The 19,885-nt window shown below is 27.2% G+C and overlaps 1 protein-coding gene across 1 annotated transcript in view; it reads right to left on the bottom strand.

The window, feature by feature from the left end:
- Positions 1-19,885, bottom strand: part of LOC107445946 (uncharacterized) — a 219,823-nt gene that overhangs the window by 46,329 nt on the left and 153,609 nt on the right. The window contains exons 3-7 of the mRNA XM_016060463.3: positions 16,885-16,952; positions 14,310-14,390; positions 7,091-7,261; positions 3,841-3,962; positions 374-482 (exon numbers count right to left, since the gene is read on the bottom strand). Coding sequence (XP_015915949.1) covers positions 374-482; positions 3,841-3,962; positions 7,091-7,261; positions 14,310-14,390; positions 16,885-16,952 — 551 coding nt within the window. The remainder of the gene's footprint in view (positions 1-373; positions 483-3,840; positions 3,963-7,090; positions 7,262-14,309; positions 14,391-16,884; positions 16,953-19,885) is intronic.

The following is a 19,885-nucleotide window of genomic DNA, read 5'->3' as shown; positions in this document are numbered from 1 at the left end:
TAGATTTACAGACTCTTATAAGCATCATATTTGTTATTAATATTCTAAAATTTAGTGTTTCTGAGTAAAAAAAATCGTAGCAACTACTTTTCACCAAAATAAGTATAAAAGAACATTTTTAGAGTTTCATTGCACCAAAAAATGCTTTTAGTGTCTGATTACACCTTGCGTGTTTCAGTACATGACATTTGGTGTGAAGTAGCTACCACCATTTTTGGTCTTATAAACAAAGATTTTTTTATAGTGTAAAAGCTGATTCTGTAATGATATTTTAATGCCACCTTGAATATTAATGTCCATAAATTTCCACTCATTTGATTTTTCTGCATATATTTTAGTAGATTTTATATGTTTATAACTATTATTTACATACTTTTTCTGAGTTTCATTATCCTAGATCCATCTCGCGGAGAGACAAGGCCATCACAAGTTGGATCTGCGGACTGAGAGATGTCAAACGTGTCTTTATCTTTTTCGTACACCTAAATAGAATGAAAATGTTCATTAGTAAGTAAAAAAATGATAAACATAAGCAAATTGCATCAATTTAAAGGAAACATTATAGCTTCTTCCTAAAATAGGATTAAAATAAGAAAAAAAGGCTAGTGTTCTCATGAAGTTATTGAAAAGTGTGTTATGAATGCTTGGTAAGAAGATCTAAGTAAAAAAAGTACGAGAGCAGAGCAAAATGTTATTGCTGGAATTTAAAGTTATCAGCATTAGCTGCAGTGCATCTAGATACTAGTAATACAGCAATTAACAAAGTTTTAACGTTAGCAGAAGTGTCTTTCAATTTGCGTTGAACAACCCTTGCTTGATTTATATAAGATAAAAAAAATATTTGCTTTTCCTTTTCTAAGGAATTTAAACCATTCAAAAACACTCTGTTTCTAAACAGTACCATTTTCCCATCATCCTATTTGTCTTCGTCACCCTTTCGCGTGATCACCATTTGTCTGTCACCATTGTCTTTGTTCAAGCGAAATTTGACGTAACACATTGCTCCAATGTGCAGATAGAGTCCTCGTGACATTAACTGTTTTAAATTGGTCATAGCGTACAAGGACACATGGCTTTCCTGATTTAGATTATAAAGAGTACTAGTTAAATGTTTCTTGTCATTTTTTTATTGTGAGATTAAAATAATTTTGAGACCATTCACTAAACTTTTCGATACACTTCATAATTTCCACTTCTATCCCACTATAACTTTACTAGTTAAATCGATACAAGGTTGTAAATGGACCTGACCCGGTCACTGACAATAAGGTAGAATAGATAGTGCTCAAAAATGTTCTTTTTTTCTTGGGATTAGCTCATTTGCAAAAAGAGGGTGCAAAGTTGAAGCATTTTATAAGATATGACTTTTAATCTTCTGAAATTTATTTTTCAAGAATAAAGGAAAGCTTTTTTTCGTTTGTAATCTATACTTTATATCGTTCATATTATAATAGAGAAGAATAGTTCACACGTATGCAACTATTAATTCAATATAAGTGTAGCACTAAAACAAGTATTACCTCAGCTTAACCTCTGCACATACTGAAGAAAGTATTGGAATTAGTTTCCCCATCTTGTAAAACTTCCGAGGTAATATGAATACAATGTCATAGATTACACTCGATTTACTACGGAAATCTGCACTTACATATTTGCATTTTAATGTTAAAAATACAGTTTTCTTTTTCTAAAAAAAAAAGTCCCAAGGAACATAGAAAAATCTCAACTTAAAAAAAATAGCTTCAATTTTCGATAGAAATTAAGTGCTTTGTAATTAATTTTTTGATTTTAAATATAACCATTCCAAATTTATTTAAGGATGTCATAGTTTATTAAAAATGGCGTGTTTACAGTGCTTTACTCTCAATATAATGATTAGGAATGTTTTATTGTTAAGAATCAAACACATTAAACAAACAGTTAAATAAGGAAACCCAATTCTTTGTAAATATGTCTGATGAATCTTATAAGTATAATGCCAAAATTAGACTGAACTAGTGATAAATCAAATGTTGTTATTTGTTTTTATAATAACACGTAATCTATATTTATCAGTTTGTCAGATTTGTAAAGCTAAAACATTGATTCAGCTACATACTATAAAAAAAGAAGTATTGAGAGTAAAGTATTTTCTGTCTGAAAAGATAAATAGTTTGCTATGTAAACACTTTTCTTTATTTAATACGCAAACGGGACAGACTTTTGTCTACAACTCTAAATATATATTTTATCTTCAAAAAAACCGAGATTTTTATTCCAATGAATATCTATGTTATTATTCGATTATTTTGTTGCTCATACGGTTTGCTACATTTGACGCCTTTAAAAGTTAGAAAAAAAATACGGGTTTCAACAATAAAACGTTATTCCTATCGATGGCTTGTTTAGTTTGTTATTAAAATTTAATTGCAATGTTTGTTTATTTTTTTCATCAACCTTGCGCTAGTGAAATTAGCATGGCACTTACGGTCTTCCCTCTGTATTTAAGAAAATTGTTGTTAAACAACCAGATTCCCTTATAATTTATTCGAGTTAACACTAGCAAATGAGACCATTTACTCCATATATATATATNTATATATATATTGAGAGAGAGAGGGAGAGATTAATTTGTAACTTAAACAGTTGTATGGAATTTTAGCAGTTTTTGTGTCTTTGATAGCTAATATGTGATTACAAATTTCTTTCACTCTCTGAAATGTATAAGCCTAAGTGTTAAATGGTACAGTCATTGAGTAAAATCTTTCTTTCTGAAAGAAATATTTATGTCTTAATATATAAATCTTATTTTTTAAATTTAACAATGTTTTAGCCATTATAACAAATCAAAACAATTTTTTTTACATTTAATCTATTAGTTGGGAATTCATTTTTAAATTGTTGGCAAGGTACACTATTTTTATTTTTTTTCCTATTTTAATTATCATTTTGCCATTAGTTAAAAGAAAATTGCGAACAACTTGGCAGCCATGTACAAAAAATGGTATATTTTAAGAGTCCACGAAAAAGAAAATATTGTTTGCATCCTACTTTCCATTGCAATCCAAGCAAAACATTCCTTTTAAGGGAAAGGACAATTTTTTTCATTAACTCTACACATCACTCAAAAGGCAGCAATATCTTAAGAGATTAAAAGGAATACTCAGTATTCACTTAACCATTAATTTCCACTTACAAAACTGTATCAATCTAAATCAAATTAGATTACGTCTTTCAACAATGGGAATTAAAAAATTTATGATAAAAATGTCTAAATAAAACATCCATATTTAAAGTCTTATAGTATTAAAATACTATGCATAATTTATCTTTTTCAATCATTTACCATATGACATTACGCAAGCTAGAATATGAAGAACATATTCTTAAGGAAATAATTGAATGCTGAGAGTTTTCAAGTGACTGAGATATTCTTGCAGAGCCTGCGGTTAAGTTTTACGACTTCCTGAATTTAAGTACCGACGTTTAAACCCTTCTTTTCCGTGAATGGTTGTATATAAAACGTGATACATGACGACCGCTATAATACTTTGATACTAAAAAAAAATACAATAAGGCTCTGGTACAAGGGCATCCCCCGCTTTATTATCGAAACATTTTTCTGAATAAAAAATGAACTGAATTAAAATTTGGAAAATATAATGCCAAGTACACGGTTTAAGATGAGATTCATCAAAAGTTAAGCTATAAAAGTAAATAGCATCTTGAAAGGGATGAGTTTTAGGTCAACCCAAACTCACGACACAATTATTTAATAATCTTAAAAATGTGTGAAAGGGACGTAAAAGAAAAAGTAGAAAAAGTACTTTCAGTCGCTAATAAAATTAAAGAAGCACTTACGAAACATCTGTAGTAATTTTCATCTCCATGTGGAACAGCGTAACTTTTTCTTGGTTTCATTTTACCCACTAAATAATGTGCAGAACCTTCTTTCCAAGTTGCAAGGCAAGTTAATTCCTCTTCTGTAAAAAGAAAAATTCCATCATGTCTTTTGATAGATTGAACTAACGCGGCGAAGGATTTCGAACGGGTGAACAAGCCCGTGAATTAGCAATACATGATTTTTCAATCATTGCTGCTATTCTGTTGAAATGTGCTTACCACTCTTTTCAATTTGTTTCGGCTGTTCGAAACAAATACGACTTTCGTGGGCAAATATGCAAATGATATTTTCCGTTGGAAGACACTTTTGAATAAGTTAAAGATATGTTAGGCGTATGTTTATTTCCCAAGAAATGATTAAATTTATGAATTAAATTATTTAATGGTAAGTTAATTTAGTTTGTAAACATGATTAGAAGTTAATTTCCTAGGGCTGAATTCTTCTCTTTCATGCCTCAATAATTTTATTACGGTACGGAATTATTATAATCTAAATATATAAAATAAATATATAATTGTTACTTTATTTCAGCTATCAACTCACCTATTTTTAGATTTATAGTGAAGCAAATGAGCGTTTTGCTTACTTAAATCATTATTTTTAAGAATTAATAATATTCAGAAATTTTGGAAATATTTTCAAATAATATAAATTCTTCTTTTTTGAGATTCATAATATATCAACTGAGTATTTTGTTAGTATAAATCGATATTTTTACCAATTAATAATATCACAAGACATAAAAATTTAGTTTTCACTGAATTATTAGTTATTTTGCATGCTAGTTGCTAATAAACTAAAAGCCTGCGTATTCAAGTTTTGTTTGCATTTAAATACTACAATTTTAAATACTACAATTTTTTGAAGCATAAAGATGTGAAAAATTCGATTTACACTGTAAGAAAATTCCGGATAAAATTATGGTAAAACGTACCGGCACTGAGGCTGATGATAATTTTTAACGCAAAATTTATTACTATCAGAATATGTTATGGAACAAAAAAATTTATCTATCGTATATTTTACAGTAATAATTTCCGTAAAACCATTTAATCACTTTAAAAATTACGGTATAATATTTTACTGTAAAAATGTACTTTGCGGCAAAATGTACGGTAAATGGTACGGTAAAAATGTACTTATGGTAAAAATGGTACGGTAAAAATGTACTTATGATGTACACAAATACCGTATTTTGATTCAAATTTTTACAGTGTTTTATGACTAACTATTTATTTTAACATAAAATTTTATAGACCTTAAGAACTTTACTTACTTAAGATGACTATATTTTGTTGAAACTTGTTAACACAATTTTCAATTTATTTTTGTTGTTTGAAACAAACGCAAATTTCGTGAGTGAAAATGCAGATGATATAGGAAAATAATTTTGAATAAGTTAAATAAAAACAAGACGTATAATTTCTACCCAGGAAATAATTGAATTTACGAATTAAACTATTTTGTAAACATGGTTTACTAAGTAAACATGATTAGAAAATAATTTCCTGAAGCTAAATCTTATGCATTCATGGTTAAATAATTTTATTTCATGTGATTAAGTGAACGGTTGAATTTCATAATTATACCCAGTAAAAGCAAGTGATCAGGCCGAGAGTTGATTGCTGAAGGCAGGTGTGGAAAAGTCATATAAATAGGGAGCCTTTTCTGATTAAACTTCGATCCCCTGTTGGGTTTTCTGATATGTGGCACCCACCATAGTTTATATTATTGGTCAAAATATGGTTGACAATTATATTTTCAGGGACATATAAAATTCCCCAGGCTTCGGTCTCTTTTGCCGCGTAAATCACATGACAATCACGCTTAATCAGTTGCTTTCATGACTCAACTCATCTTTGCTTACTAACTGCAACAGCATTAATTGCTCAGCGGAGAGAAGTATTCCGTATTTTAACACTCGTCAGTTATGTTATTTATTAATTTAATCTACCAAATCTCATATTATCCAAATCTTAATGTAGTAGGTATGTAAATTAAACATGTATATTTCTTAATTTCTATATTTTCTCCAACAGTCTCGCAATTATTATTCGTTAAGTATTTACAGCAAAAGAGATTTCAAGTTTTAAGTAATGAGGAATTATATTTTTTCTGAGGAATTATATTGCAAAATTTCTACATGAATAGAAGGATATTTTAATCTGCATTTTCTTTCAAAAGTTAAAGTTTAAATGCTCTTATTGATGAAAGTTATTGTTCAAGTATAAACTGCGTTTGTAATTGCTTTACGCGTTCGATACACTGTTTTATGCATAATATCACCATTTAATCGTTGATTAATAATAGTGCATTAAGTTTATATTTGCTATTAATTAATAACAGAATATGAATATGGTATGTCATCAACTTATATCGAAAGTATTTTATGCATATTAACGACGCTACTTCTATCTTTTATTGTTATATTTAGGAATTTTTAAGCATCTCAGACTCTCTACCTAAGTCTTAAGCATTTTATAATGTTGTATATATACTATTTTCGTATACATAATATAATTCTAGAGAAAAATATTTTATCTTAATTTTTCAGTAAAATTTTTCAGCTCAATACAAAAGCATTTTATTCTTAAGAAATCTGAGCATTGAAAATTAATTTCTTCAAGATAATTTGTTAAGTTTTGAAACTGCATATTACACTAATCTGAAATACATTTCAATGTTACATGCATTACAAAATTTAACATATTTAATGAAAAAAAGCTATTAATCTTTTCAAACAAAGAATAAGAATATTGAAGTAATTTACATAAAATATCCTTAGCTTTTAAAAAAGAAAACAAACAAGTATGATAATTGCTTCGAAATTTCTAAATTTCGGAATAAACTACGGTATCAAGAACCGCCAATTTGAGTGCATCATCCGTAAAATATACTTCACCGTAATTTTTACAGTAATATTTATATAATTAATGTTATTCAGTGATTTTACGGTAATTGTTGCTGCAAAAATTACGGTAGGTCACAGGTTTTGCTCCGTAAGCTATTGCGGTAAAAATGGACTCCACCGATAATGTATTCAAAGTGCCGATAATTTATACCGGAATTTGATCCGGAATTTTTTACAGCGTACTTCTGATAAATTATTGTTCATAATATAGTTCATAATTAAAAACTGAAGCATTATTTCACGGAATTAATATAGTTTTTAACAATAAATAAAGAAGCATAAAATGCTTAGCTTACCACTACTCTCTGTTCCAATAACATCAGCACAAGCCTGAAATCTGAACAGTAACTGAGAGTCATCAGTGCAGGTGTCAATTGTTGATGGAGGATGCCGGCACTCTCCTTGACCACGGCTATAATTGAAGGTGAAGGGTCCTTTGAAAGGGCACGACACAGGAGAGGAACGCACTGCAATAATTGATATTGAGTTATAAGAGCTCAAGAGAACATATTCGTATTATAGATCAGAGAATATCTTAGAAATTGATTGCGAATGCAGAACTTTTTAAAGTAGCAAATAAATTTTAGAAAACTTGCTTAAATTTGCTGCAGCTCTTAATAGAGATAATTGAATCATAATATCGCACTGCTTAAATTCGATTACGCAATACTATATTTCAATTTAAATAAAGTTATTGTTTATGATTCAACAATGAAACAATGATTCCACTTCAGTTCAATTTAATACTTTATTAAGATTGGAGAAAATGTGCGCTTCATTGTTGTTCATGGTACCGATGTTATGGTTTAACGTTAATCTGTCTTTGCTGGGAGTGTAATAGCACAGAATTTTAAATTTAGGCGTATTTGCTAATATGTCTAGTTTTTCATCTGTAATCTTTATATTATTTCTCAGTTTCTCATATTCGTAATAATAATATTATATTCGTATATTATTTTAGCTGTAATAATTTTCTTATGATTACATTTATATTAATTACTATAAACTCTTCTGGTATTATAAAATGAAGTATTGTTACTGTTTAAAAAATAAAATTTATATCTTCTTTATGTCTGCAAACAGTTCATAGTAAAAAATTCAGTGACACTTTTCAGTGACATATTTGTAATATTAACTAAAAAAAATTATATTAGTTTTAAATCATATATTAGATAATAATATGATGGATAATTGTTTTAGGTGCCCTCTTTATCTTATTTAACAGTTTGTTTTACTTTTATCTTTAATATTAATCTCATCTTTCAAATTATTTTTTTAGCTGTAATCCTTTTCTTGAAAATACTTTCAAATTTATTAGTATATATTTATCTGGAAATAAAAAAATAAAGCGTTATTCCTTAAAACTTACAAATCTGTCTATCTTTTATTATTCGAAACATATATCTTTCTGTCTGGAAACAGTTCACAATTTAAAATTTTTTATCCTTAGGCTATTCAGTGATATATTTGTAATATTAACTAAAGAAAGGTAGTCACAATTTTTAAATTTATGACTATTCACTAATACTCTTAAATATTTTTAACAATTTGCATAAATGTTGATTCTTTTTTTTTTCATAATGTTTTGAAAAATAAGGCAATAAAGTCCATTTAGCATATGTGTAGTTCATTTTACAAAAACCTACGCCCACTCTAATGTTTTATTGGATATATTTTTTATCATAGCGCGAAAAAATCTAATTTATTTTTGTGTTTTTTTTAATAGATGCAAAAATAGTCAGGATAGTTTGCATTTCTTTGGAAAAGATTGATAAAAAATAAATACTTTTTTGATTTATACTTTTTTAAAGCTTTTTTTCCGTTTGTGAAATCCTATTGTATTTTTTTAAAATCACAAATAAAATGTATAGGAAAAAAGAGTCTAATTTGATTTAGTTAAAATGTTGTTTGGTTTAAATAAAAAAAAATCTGTAACATCAAATTCCATTTGTGATAGACATATTGTAAGAGGATTTTATTTCTTATTTAAGACATAGTATTAAAAGCTTGAAAATTATAATTGCAACATGTAAAAAACCTGTTAAAAGTGTAACTAGAAATTAATTAATAATTATAAACTTGATTTTGAATTCATATTAATTAAAACAATAAAATATTTGAATTTCAGATATTGCCAGTTCTAAATAGCACTAAAACAAATGGTTATATGCACAGTTGTGAAAATATAAGAAGGAAAAAATATTTATACTGTTAAATATATAGTATATGACATTCATTCATAGGTTTATTTTGTTTTATTAAGTTATACGGAATTTTACGGTATGTCATACGGAAAAAAAATTCTGGAAAAATTATCGTACATTACAGAGATTTCTGGTTAAAAAATAAATAATTGTAGTAATAAAACTAAGTACTAGGGTATTTAAACAATTGATATGGCAATGCTTTTCGTTCATATGATAACAGTTTTCCGGAAATTCTGGCTTTTAAAATTATAGTTCTTATTACCATATATTTAGTAAAAACTGCAAAACTGACTGAACTTAACATACTGTAACAGCTTTGTTACTTAAGAGCTTTACCGAATAAATGGTTGTTAGGCCATGCTCTGAGTTATCATGATAAAAGTATCAAATTCGAACAGATATTATAAAATAATATTTTAGTGTTATTTTCACAAAAATCTTTAGCAAAACGTCTCGATTAAAATTTCCGCACTTTTTCGTGTTTCCATGGAACCACAACCACAGTATACCACATTCTAGAAGCCTTGATCATACTTTTTTTTCCTTAGGGTGAAAAGTTTAACAAATTACATTTAATTTTATTAAAAAATAAATAAAAAAATACCTGAGAAATGATGCAAACTACCATTAATAAGATTGTTTAGGAAAATATATTACTATTAAATATCTTCAAAGTATCCCCCCTCTTTATTGATACAGAAAGTCAAGTGTTTGTGGAATAATTTCAGTACTCTGTGAAGAGCAATAGAGAACTTGGTCAAAAAATAGTCCATATTTTACAGCACAATGGATTGGAATAGATGAAATACGGAACTCATTCTGTAGATGCAATGGAATGTGAGAAATTGACTTTCCGACATTCCCGGTTCATTTTTGCACCTTGTGCTAGCAAAGGCCCTATAAGAAAGTCCCTTTTTTATTTTTGAAGTTTCACTAGATTGAGAAGAACGTCACAGCTAAAAAAAATGTCATTTTGGTGCAATTTACATTTGAGTCTGGTAGCATATTACGCATGGTTGGAAAACTCTCGGAAAAAAGGTTTTAATAGCAATATAATTAATTGTTATTTTACCATATTCAACCACAACAGTCCCTAAAAAAAGATGATATTCAAACAGTTAGCTGTACGGAAATTTTTTTATTGATTGTGTTTACCTAGTACGTTTTTTACCTAATAAGGTTTAACAACCAGAATTGTATCCGCGCCAACAAGGCCCACCTTGTGAAGCCAAATTGTGTAAGAGTCAATGTCATGAATCATGTCATGTTCGGAGTCAATGTCATGAATCATGTCATGTTCGGTCAACGTCATGAACGACTAAGCAGGGGTTCAACTCCCTGAATGGATTATATAATATTTCTTATATTCCTTCAATACATTAAAAGTTTCCAGTGTCCTGAACTCTTATATAGGTGACCCTGAAGAATTAGATTATTTAGCTATCATTCTTGCATAAATGACGCAACCCCCACAGAGCTCCAATGTCCTTTTATGGCTTAGAAACTATGCTAGTTGTAAATGGTTAACAAACTGCATAGTTCTGTATTTGCAAATTTTTAACGGTACCTGTTGCAAACGGTTTCAAACCCGTAACGACGAAGCAGTGTTCCAAACCATACTCTTTATGGTTTATCGGACAAACCGCTGGTTATTTCACCTGGTGTTATTATTTCTGCTGGTTATTTCACCTTTATGTTCAATGAAACTAAGCATGGAAAACTTTTCTGAACAAGTGGATGTGACTTTTTTTTAAAAAAAAATCAAGCATTGAAACAACCAAAGTATGATGAAAAAATATGTGGAATTAAACCTTTAGCCAGTGAGAGGAAGGACAAAACTTTTCATTAATAAGAAACTTTGAGAAAGATATGTTGTTTTCTTGTTTCTCTTAGGCTTCATTAAGCTTTTCTCTTAAGTTCCAGGTTATTATAGGCACTTATTTGAAAAACATGCTTTTTCTACGGTTTAACTTCTTACATATTGACAGATAAAGTAGATTGAATTTTATCTTAAATGAATTCGTAATGACCATAACTATTCAAAATCAGTAGACATCTCATGGAAAATACTTACATAATTATGGTGATAGTTCACAATTTAATACTGATTAAATTGTTACTACAACTTTCGAAAAGTTTGATAATGTATATTTATCTTTTTTCTTCGGTATTTTTTTTAAACCTAGTTGTCTTAAGGGTTTCAGACAAAATTTTTGAAATTTCTTTTAAATGTATACATTTAAATATATATACAACACAATTATTAAAATCGAAAATCAAAACAACCCAATATATATACTAATAATATTAGGTGTTTTGACTCTAAACTCTGAATTTATTTTGCCTTTTTAAGCATTTTTGTTTTCACATTAGTGGAAGATAAAAAATTAAAACATTAGAATTCCATATTTCTGATTTATTATTTTTCAAATTTATATTTCAAGCAAGCAGGGATCGTGAAATTGCATTCATGTTTAAAATTTATTACGTAAAAATTAGTTTTAGTATTTATATAAAAATAAATAAAAATTAGAATGCCAGAAAGTTGTTTTAAAAAATGGGGAGACAAGTACATTTTTGCAAGCGCTATTGTATGTCTATGTACCCTTACTTTCTGACTGACAACGAATATCTAATAATCCGAGATGCATAAACCAGGAAAAATTATTATAACACTAAAATTACATTTCATCGATATATTATTTTTTAAATTTGCATTTCAATCAATATTGAATCGTAAAATTACTTTCATATTACGTAAATATTAGATTATAAAAAAATCAGAATGCCAGTTGTTTAAAATAAACGGAAGAAAAAGTACAATTTTGCGGGCTGGTATTATAGATCTATGTACACTTACTTCCTGGCTGACAATGAGTAACTAATATTCCGAGGTGACAAAACAGGGAAATATTATAGCATTTTTAATTTATATTTCAATCAAAACTGTATCTTAAAATTACATTAATATTTGAAATTTATTACGAATTTAGTTTAGAATTGGTTTCAGTATTTTCTTAAAAAGAAAAAGAAAAAAAAACGAAATGTCAGTTGTTTTAAAAGAAATGGAGGAAAATATTTTTTTGCAACTGGTATTGTAGATCTATGTACACTTACTTTCTGACTGACAATGAATAACTAATATTCCGAGGTGCCAAAACAGGGAATAACTTGAAAATACATTATAAAACGGTACCACTGACATACATTTTCTTAAAGCCGTCGTAATGGAAGTTTCACGTGCAAAGTTATCATTACCATCGACCGCAACATTATTTCGATTTTTCTTCACGTAATTTCCCATGAGATGAAAGATATTTTCTCTTTATCATAAGTTTTGCCACTATGTCTAAGCAAACGCTCTTTTATGTCTTTTAACACTCACAAACCATGCTTCTTTAGACATTTCTGCTTAGTACATAATTATGCATTCGTGTTTGAAACTTTCACCATCAAAAAGGTCCACAAACTACAAGCTATCAAATATTTTTATTTTGTTTAAGGTATATTATTGCATACTTCTTTTTTTTATTATGAATAGGAGACACTTTCTTTTAACGGTAATGTTACCCACTGGTGAAATAACACTTACCTTTTTTGGAATTGGCGGGAGGCATGCGTTTAAAAAAATAAGAAAAAAATGAGGAATCCCCTGATGGCTGCTCTAAATCTCTTGTAAAGTAAGTGGGGGATAGTTTTATTTTTATAATTTTTTGTTTCAATTTCTTCATGGAATATGCTTATTTAAAAGGTTGATTTATTTAAATATGGTTTTATGGTATTAGGTTAATAAATTTGAAACAGCACAGATAACTGCAAAGGAAGAAAGCATTGTTAAGAAGATGTTTTGGACTATTTTTTAACAATTAAAAATATGCATTATAAAAAAGGATGCAAAAAAAGCAGTTAAACAGTTACGTTTAATTTCTTTGGGCATTACAATAATTATAATGATATTAATTTTTTATGGAGTGGTATAGATTAATACTAATAATATTGATTCAGTTTTAATTTATATAAAATTGATTTTTTAGTCGCTTAATAAATTGCAAATTATAAAAATTGTTACATTGTCTGTTTCAAAAAATAAAAATAATAAACAGTAACGTTTTATTCCCTTGGGGATAAGAATAATTATAAGGATATAAATTTTTTATGGATTAGCATATGATTAAAATAAAAATTATATTAATTTAATTTTAATTAATCGAACATAATTTTTATATTGAAGCTTAAATTTCAAATTTTGCCATATTGTTTGTATTTGTGAAAATTTGCTACACTAAGAAATTGCATTTACATAAAAAAACATTTACATTAACTAATTATATTAATTACTTAATTGATTTTTAATTTCAATTTAAATCAATATTTTTTAAAGTCTGCATTAAAAATTTAATTGCTATTGAAAAATTATGTGACTTTAATCTGAATGTTTTCTGCTGATGAAATTCCTTGAAAAGGCAACAGCATTATTTAAAATATAATTTTTTTACAAATTGACTATTATACTTAACAACGTGTACATAATTTTTGTGGATTTTTTTTTTCGTTGCGTGGTCACAACTTTGCCCTACATTTCATTTTCCCATAGTAAAAAAAAAGTGCATAAATTATCTAAGCAATATTCCATTTTCGAGTTAATTGAAAATTAAAAATTGAAAAATCTCTTTCTTCTAGTGAAAATTACCTTGAAAAAAGGGTTTAACTTATCCTACCTGACAGGGTTTTATGAGAAAAAATATTCAGACTTATTTTAATGTGGTTTGGTTTGAAACATGCACAATAATGTAAAAATTAAACTTATGTATTTTATTTATTATGTGAACAAAACGTTACATATTAATTCTGTATTTGAAAAAAAATGCAATTTCATTCCATTTAATACAGGCGTAATTAATTTATTAAATAAAAATATTTACAAAAAATTCTTTTAATAAAGACATATAAATAAATGATGAGAAACAGCCATTTTCCCTCAGTTTTGTTTCTGTTAATACTTTTTATTATGAAATCAGTGATCGTATGAGTTTCCAAGAGAACTATTTCTTTATTATTTAATAATTATTACTAATGAACATGCAATGAACAAATTTTATAAAAATCTTAATAAATAGTAACTTTATATATCTATAGCGAATATTCAGTCATGTCTAAATATATGGAGTAGGGTATGGTTAAATAACATTTTTATTTTGCTTGTCATACTTGAGAGTATTTCAGGCGTCTATTGTACGAAGTTTGAGCATTAGTTATTACAATGAATACTGTATTTGCTACTAAAATTAAAACAAAAGTGTTTCCTTACCTTTAAACATTGTGTGCAAATGGTTGTCTACAGTTAAACTACTACAGGCTTCCTCCAACGTCCTATGTTCATCACAGTAAGCTATAAAATGGTTTAATTATTTTTACTCATCAGCATTTTTACATAAAGTACAAAAAACTGACCAGTGGCAGCACATAGTTTTCTGCACCATGATTTTAAAAACATGTAACAAAAAATTTTACAATTACACTAAATATTTAATTAATAAAAGGCATGATTATTTTGAAGAAAGCTTTTTAAACTAAACATATTTGTTTGTCAGAAAGAACAATTATTAAAAATTAAAGTCAAAGGAAAATGATTTAAATATTTGTTTAATTTATATTTATAGATATTTTTTTATTTAAAGTATAAATCAAATATTTTTTTAATTAATAAATTCATTAATAAATTTTCATTTTTACTGAAAAATATATGCAGTAAAAGAAGATATTATGTAGTTTTTCTTTAATTTTTACAAAAATTTAAATATAAAATACGAAAAGAAATTATCTTAAATATATGCTAAATCTATTTTTAAACCGTGTTTTCCTAAATATTGCAGGAAAATTTCTGCAAGCTTTACCGACGTCATATGTTCTTCGCCTTTAAAAGCATATACTTTTTAAGCAAATGAGGAGTATATGCTTCTAAAAAAATTAAATTTTCTAGTTTTTTAATTAGAAATTAATTACACAAATTCAAAAAAATAATGTAAGTGCTTGTTATAATTTATTTTAAAACCATGTTTGTTTTAAATTCAAGGCAAATAAATATAAATAAATTTTAAGTAAAATAAAAATTATAAATGTGTTATTAAATTACTATTTTGATCTAAAAGTATACGCCGTAAAAGGAGAAGAAATTATAACGATTTTCGTAGCATGGCACTAAGCAAAAATTGCATTTGACTGACATACAAGATACCTAAGTGTCACTTGCCAATCGGGCTGATTTTTTTTACAAAGAATATTTTTGAGTTCTAAGATCAATTCTAAAATTTATTTTGTCTATTTAAAATTTCAGAATAATTATTAGGTTAAAAATGGCCAAAACCTATATTTTTTACTTGACTACCCTTTTATTTTGCAGACGAAAAACATAAATGACTATGTCATAAATGACGTAAGATTAAAAGTTTAATATTTTTTAGTAATAATTTAGTAATTTTTTAGTAGTCTCACACAATTTTCTACATTTGACCTATCAAAAGCTGCCTATTAGCTGAATTAGAACTCTAACAAGAAATGTTTTGGAATTACTTTTAATAAATATCTTAAACGGGATTTTTCCTACCATTATTAATCGCATATTTCTGCAAAATTTCTACAATGCTATACAATTGTTTTCGCAAAAAAGTAAGTAATGCCTCTGCAATCGAAGTGATATAGAAAAATATCTTGCGTGTAATATTTCATAAATAATAATAGCAAAAAAACTATCTATACATAAAATTCAGCTTGATTTGTGAATACGTTCCTTGCGAGAGGAATTCATTGTCCACACATTTTAGTACATTATGTTATTACACGTAATTTACATAATCTTGTGTATTTATTTTAGAATAAATGAAATAGTTAATCTGGTTCATTTTAATATTATTGGTCATATATCGTAACACGTAACAACTAAGAAAATCATATGGAGTGATGAATGCAAAAATATAGTTATTTCAACTTATATAATAATTTCTATATTTTATGTTGTTATTTATACAGTCATTTAAACTCATATATAGTTCTTTAAATTTAATTACAATCAAGGAAGTAAAATTGTTTATTTGTCTTTCAAATAGTCTAAAGCTTTGAATACAACACAGTTTTCATATGCATCTCTTAGAAGATTTATATAGTTTTTAAAATTATATGTAGAAAAAATAATAGACTTAAAGAAGTAGTGAAATCATTTATTGGTCATAAGCTTTTACTCAGTGCTGTGCAGGATGCAAATATATAATTTTAAAAATAGGTGGTAGGAAAACGTCTAAATTTTCAGAATTTTTTTTTCTTGTAGCAAACTTACGTGACAGGGAATGCATTGCCCCTCCCCCAGAGCTCATATATTTTTAAAATTTCATTTGAACAGATTGAAATGTAAGTAACAAGTATGTAAATTGAAAAAAAACTGCTGAAAATCTAATTATTTTCTTTTCTTTTAATTCTTTCAATGAATAAAAATCCTACTGCAAGCTTTTGCAAATGTCCCCCGTCACAAACACTCCCTCGTCGTAATCAGATATTGCATTTTTTCTGCTTTAAAGCACCTCCTACGGAAAAACAGAAGGAATGGACAGCGCCATATGACGGTAAATTTTGCAATTAAAACCTTTTGGTTCTATTATCTGGGTTTAAGATGAATTTATGCCTTTTCACTTGAATGTGCCACAGTCTTAATTGTTTTTCTTTCAATTTTATTTATTTATTTACTTATTTTTGAAAATTTTTAGTCCAATTAAGAACATCATGAGAATAAATATTAAATAGGAGCAGCAAAGAGCATAATAGGTGCAGTAATATATTAATAATATGCAATTTCGAAATTGAATTATTTGAAATATTAAATGGTTTAAACTTACTTTCTCTGTATTGCAATACATTAGGATGCTTATCATGTATTATAATACACCTAAAACATTTTTCTTTGCTGAAAAAAAGAGAAAGCGTTAATTATAGTAAAAGAAATTACAATTATATACTATGCAAATAATCTATGCGTTACTTTACTAAATCATAATGTATGCATGACTGGAAACATTTTATTCAGTCTTGCACAGAGAAAAAAAATCTGGTAAAAGTATTTTACTGTATGGTAATGGCATTTCTATTGAAAAAAAAATATATAATTTTGATTAATGAAATAAAATCCATTAAAACCATTCATTTAGTAATCTTTCCATTCGTATGGTAATAGTTTATTGGAAATTCTGGTACTCAAAATTATAGTTCTTAATGCTCCCACATAAAGTACAAAATACAAAAAAAGTAGATTTAAACAAATAATTGGTTTTTATGGCCTCTAAGGCACCCTGATAAAATTAGCAAAATTTGCCACTTTTACTAGATTTTATCACAGATTAGATAACCATTAATTTTACCAAATTTATTACAAACCCACTTCGGTAAAATTTTCCGTGCATTTTTTGTGTTTTTTTATACTGCCAGAAACACGGTAAATTTTATTACGTTCGGATAGTCTTTTGACCATCTTTCTTTCTTAGATAGAATAGGTTATCTTTCTTTAGGTATTTTTGTTTGCTTATTTTACATGTTAAAACGGCTTTTAAAGACTCTATCTGAATTTTTTATTCTCAGAGAGGGATAATTTTGCAAATGGTTTCAAATAGTATGAGGTAGTAATACCCTTGAGCTGTCATCCTAAAATGCCGAAGTTCTTATACGGTGGGGTCTCGCAACTCATTCAGTTTTATAGCGATGAATACCAGCTTGTCTGATAAATACAAGCAATGGGTGCACAATACTAACTACATTGTTATCATCAAGCCGTTTTTCTCAAAATTGTAGAGTCTTGATTACCACAGCACCCAACAGTCCGTTGTTGGAATGCTTTTTGTATTTCTCTTACAGATGCGGAATAAAAAATTGTTTTTAATTCCCTATTATTGGTTTCCTTCTTGCATTTAATTTCGTTATAATTCAAATACTGAATTTTTTCTTGCTCTTTATTATAAGAATGCATATAAATTAACTACATCCTGTCCGGTTTTGCACCTTGTGAAATTTATTTTAAATTCTAATTGGTAACGGTAAAGCGTAATGGATCTGAAAATATATCCAATTGGAGAAGTTCGATTTATTTTGAAGTATTTATTCAAAATCTCTTAATTATATATAGAACAATAAACCAGTTTTCCACATAAGTATGAACATTCACTCAGCATTAGTTTAATAACTTGTTTTATATTTTTAAATAAATACTTCTTTTCTTTATAGGAAACAATAATGTCTATTTTAAGCAGCAAAATGATATGATAAGTACCGCTTGTTGAAGTTTTTTTTTTCCTGAAAAAAAACGGGAGACACTTTCACACCAATCGTTCTTTTATAGGGCAGCAAATTTTGTATGACCAAATATCTGTATCTTATGAATTGCGAAACTTCCGTTGGAGGAAAAAAATCCAGAAAAAAATGAAATGAAAGCGTGAAAGCCTAGTAAGAGACGTGATATTCAGAAACGGGAGGGAGAAAAGCCCATCCCTGACTATCCAGCGTGAAATGAAAAATTTCAGATCCTCCTTCTTCTCTTCATCTTTAATGCTCAGCGCCCAGCTAACGGATTACTTGCATAACTCCCGTTTGTGTAGCACAAAAAATACAAAAAGGGAGAAAAAAAAATCGCTGCTATTGAAAAATACTACCCGTGCAATCCCAATAAAGTCGTTATTTTGCCCCTTAAGCAAACAAAAAAATATATATAAGAGTGCTTTTAAAGGGAAAAAAAAGAAAGAGAAACGAATTCCCCTTTTTAATTTCTCCTTGAAATAAAATTGAAACATTGGTTTAATATGAGCATTGCCTGCTGTGTTATGCTACTGGTTAGAGAAATAAATTGTAGAAAAGGTGAAAAATGAGGGGAAGTTTTAAAAAGTGCGTTTTAGACAGGTAAACTGTTTAAAAAAATACTATTGATGGATGAGGTAAAAAATGATTAATTTAAAATCATATTTTATTCTGTTTTTGATTGCATTTTCTTTTATTGTGCTTTTTTTCCAATTTAAAACTTTGTATGAATTATATTATTAACTGAAATATCCAATTTTAATTTTGTAATTAGGTATCATTTTAGAATAAAATATATATAAAATACTGTTAAATATTATTTTATGTTCGATATTGCGATATTGTTCTTTATAAAGCTATAAAGCACAAAATAGAGTTGTCTAGTTTCATTCATTCATGTATGTATATATATATATATATCCCTCATTGGACTATTGATTTTCAAAATTCAATTGAACATTTGAAACTAATTGAATAAAAATATTTAAATTTATGTAGTTTAGACATTGTTTCTTAACTCGTATTCCTAAAATAGCCAAGAAAATATTTGCAATCTATAAATTAAGAGATAACAGCAAAACAGTTGAAAAAGAAAATATGTAGTTTCATTATTAAAAATATTTCAAAAATGAATTTTTTATGACAGCCCTAATTACTGAATACAATTATCATTAAAATTTTTAAAATATAATCAAAATGTAGTCGATTTTAATGAACTATATTTTCCATTTTTTTTAATTAATTTTTTTAATATAAACTGAAAGTAATTAAAATAAAGGAGTTTACGAAAGGAACAATGAGTTTTCAAATGCTAAATACCCTCATTTCCTTTTTTTAAAATAAAAGCTACTTGCATTTTGTATATATTTTCCAAAAAATATCTACAATCCTTTGTAGGCACACTTTTTCCACAAATTTCGTGATAGAAATTATGTTTAAGTAAAGGGTCCGAAAACTTTTAAATTAATGAGCATTTATGTGACTTAAAAATTATAATCTACAATTACCTTTAAAATAATTAAAAATCATGATTTTATTTTTTTTCTTTCAATTTTATTT

This window comes from Parasteatoda tepidariorum, chromosome X1 (genome assembly GCF_043381705.1).
Source record: "Parasteatoda tepidariorum isolate YZ-2023 chromosome X1, CAS_Ptep_4.0, whole genome shotgun sequence".
Taxonomy (NCBI): domain Eukaryota; kingdom Metazoa; phylum Arthropoda; class Arachnida; order Araneae; family Theridiidae; genus Parasteatoda; species Parasteatoda tepidariorum.
The sequence above is the reverse complement of the archived record's forward strand: the minus strand, read 5'-3'. Positions and strand labels throughout refer to the sequence as shown.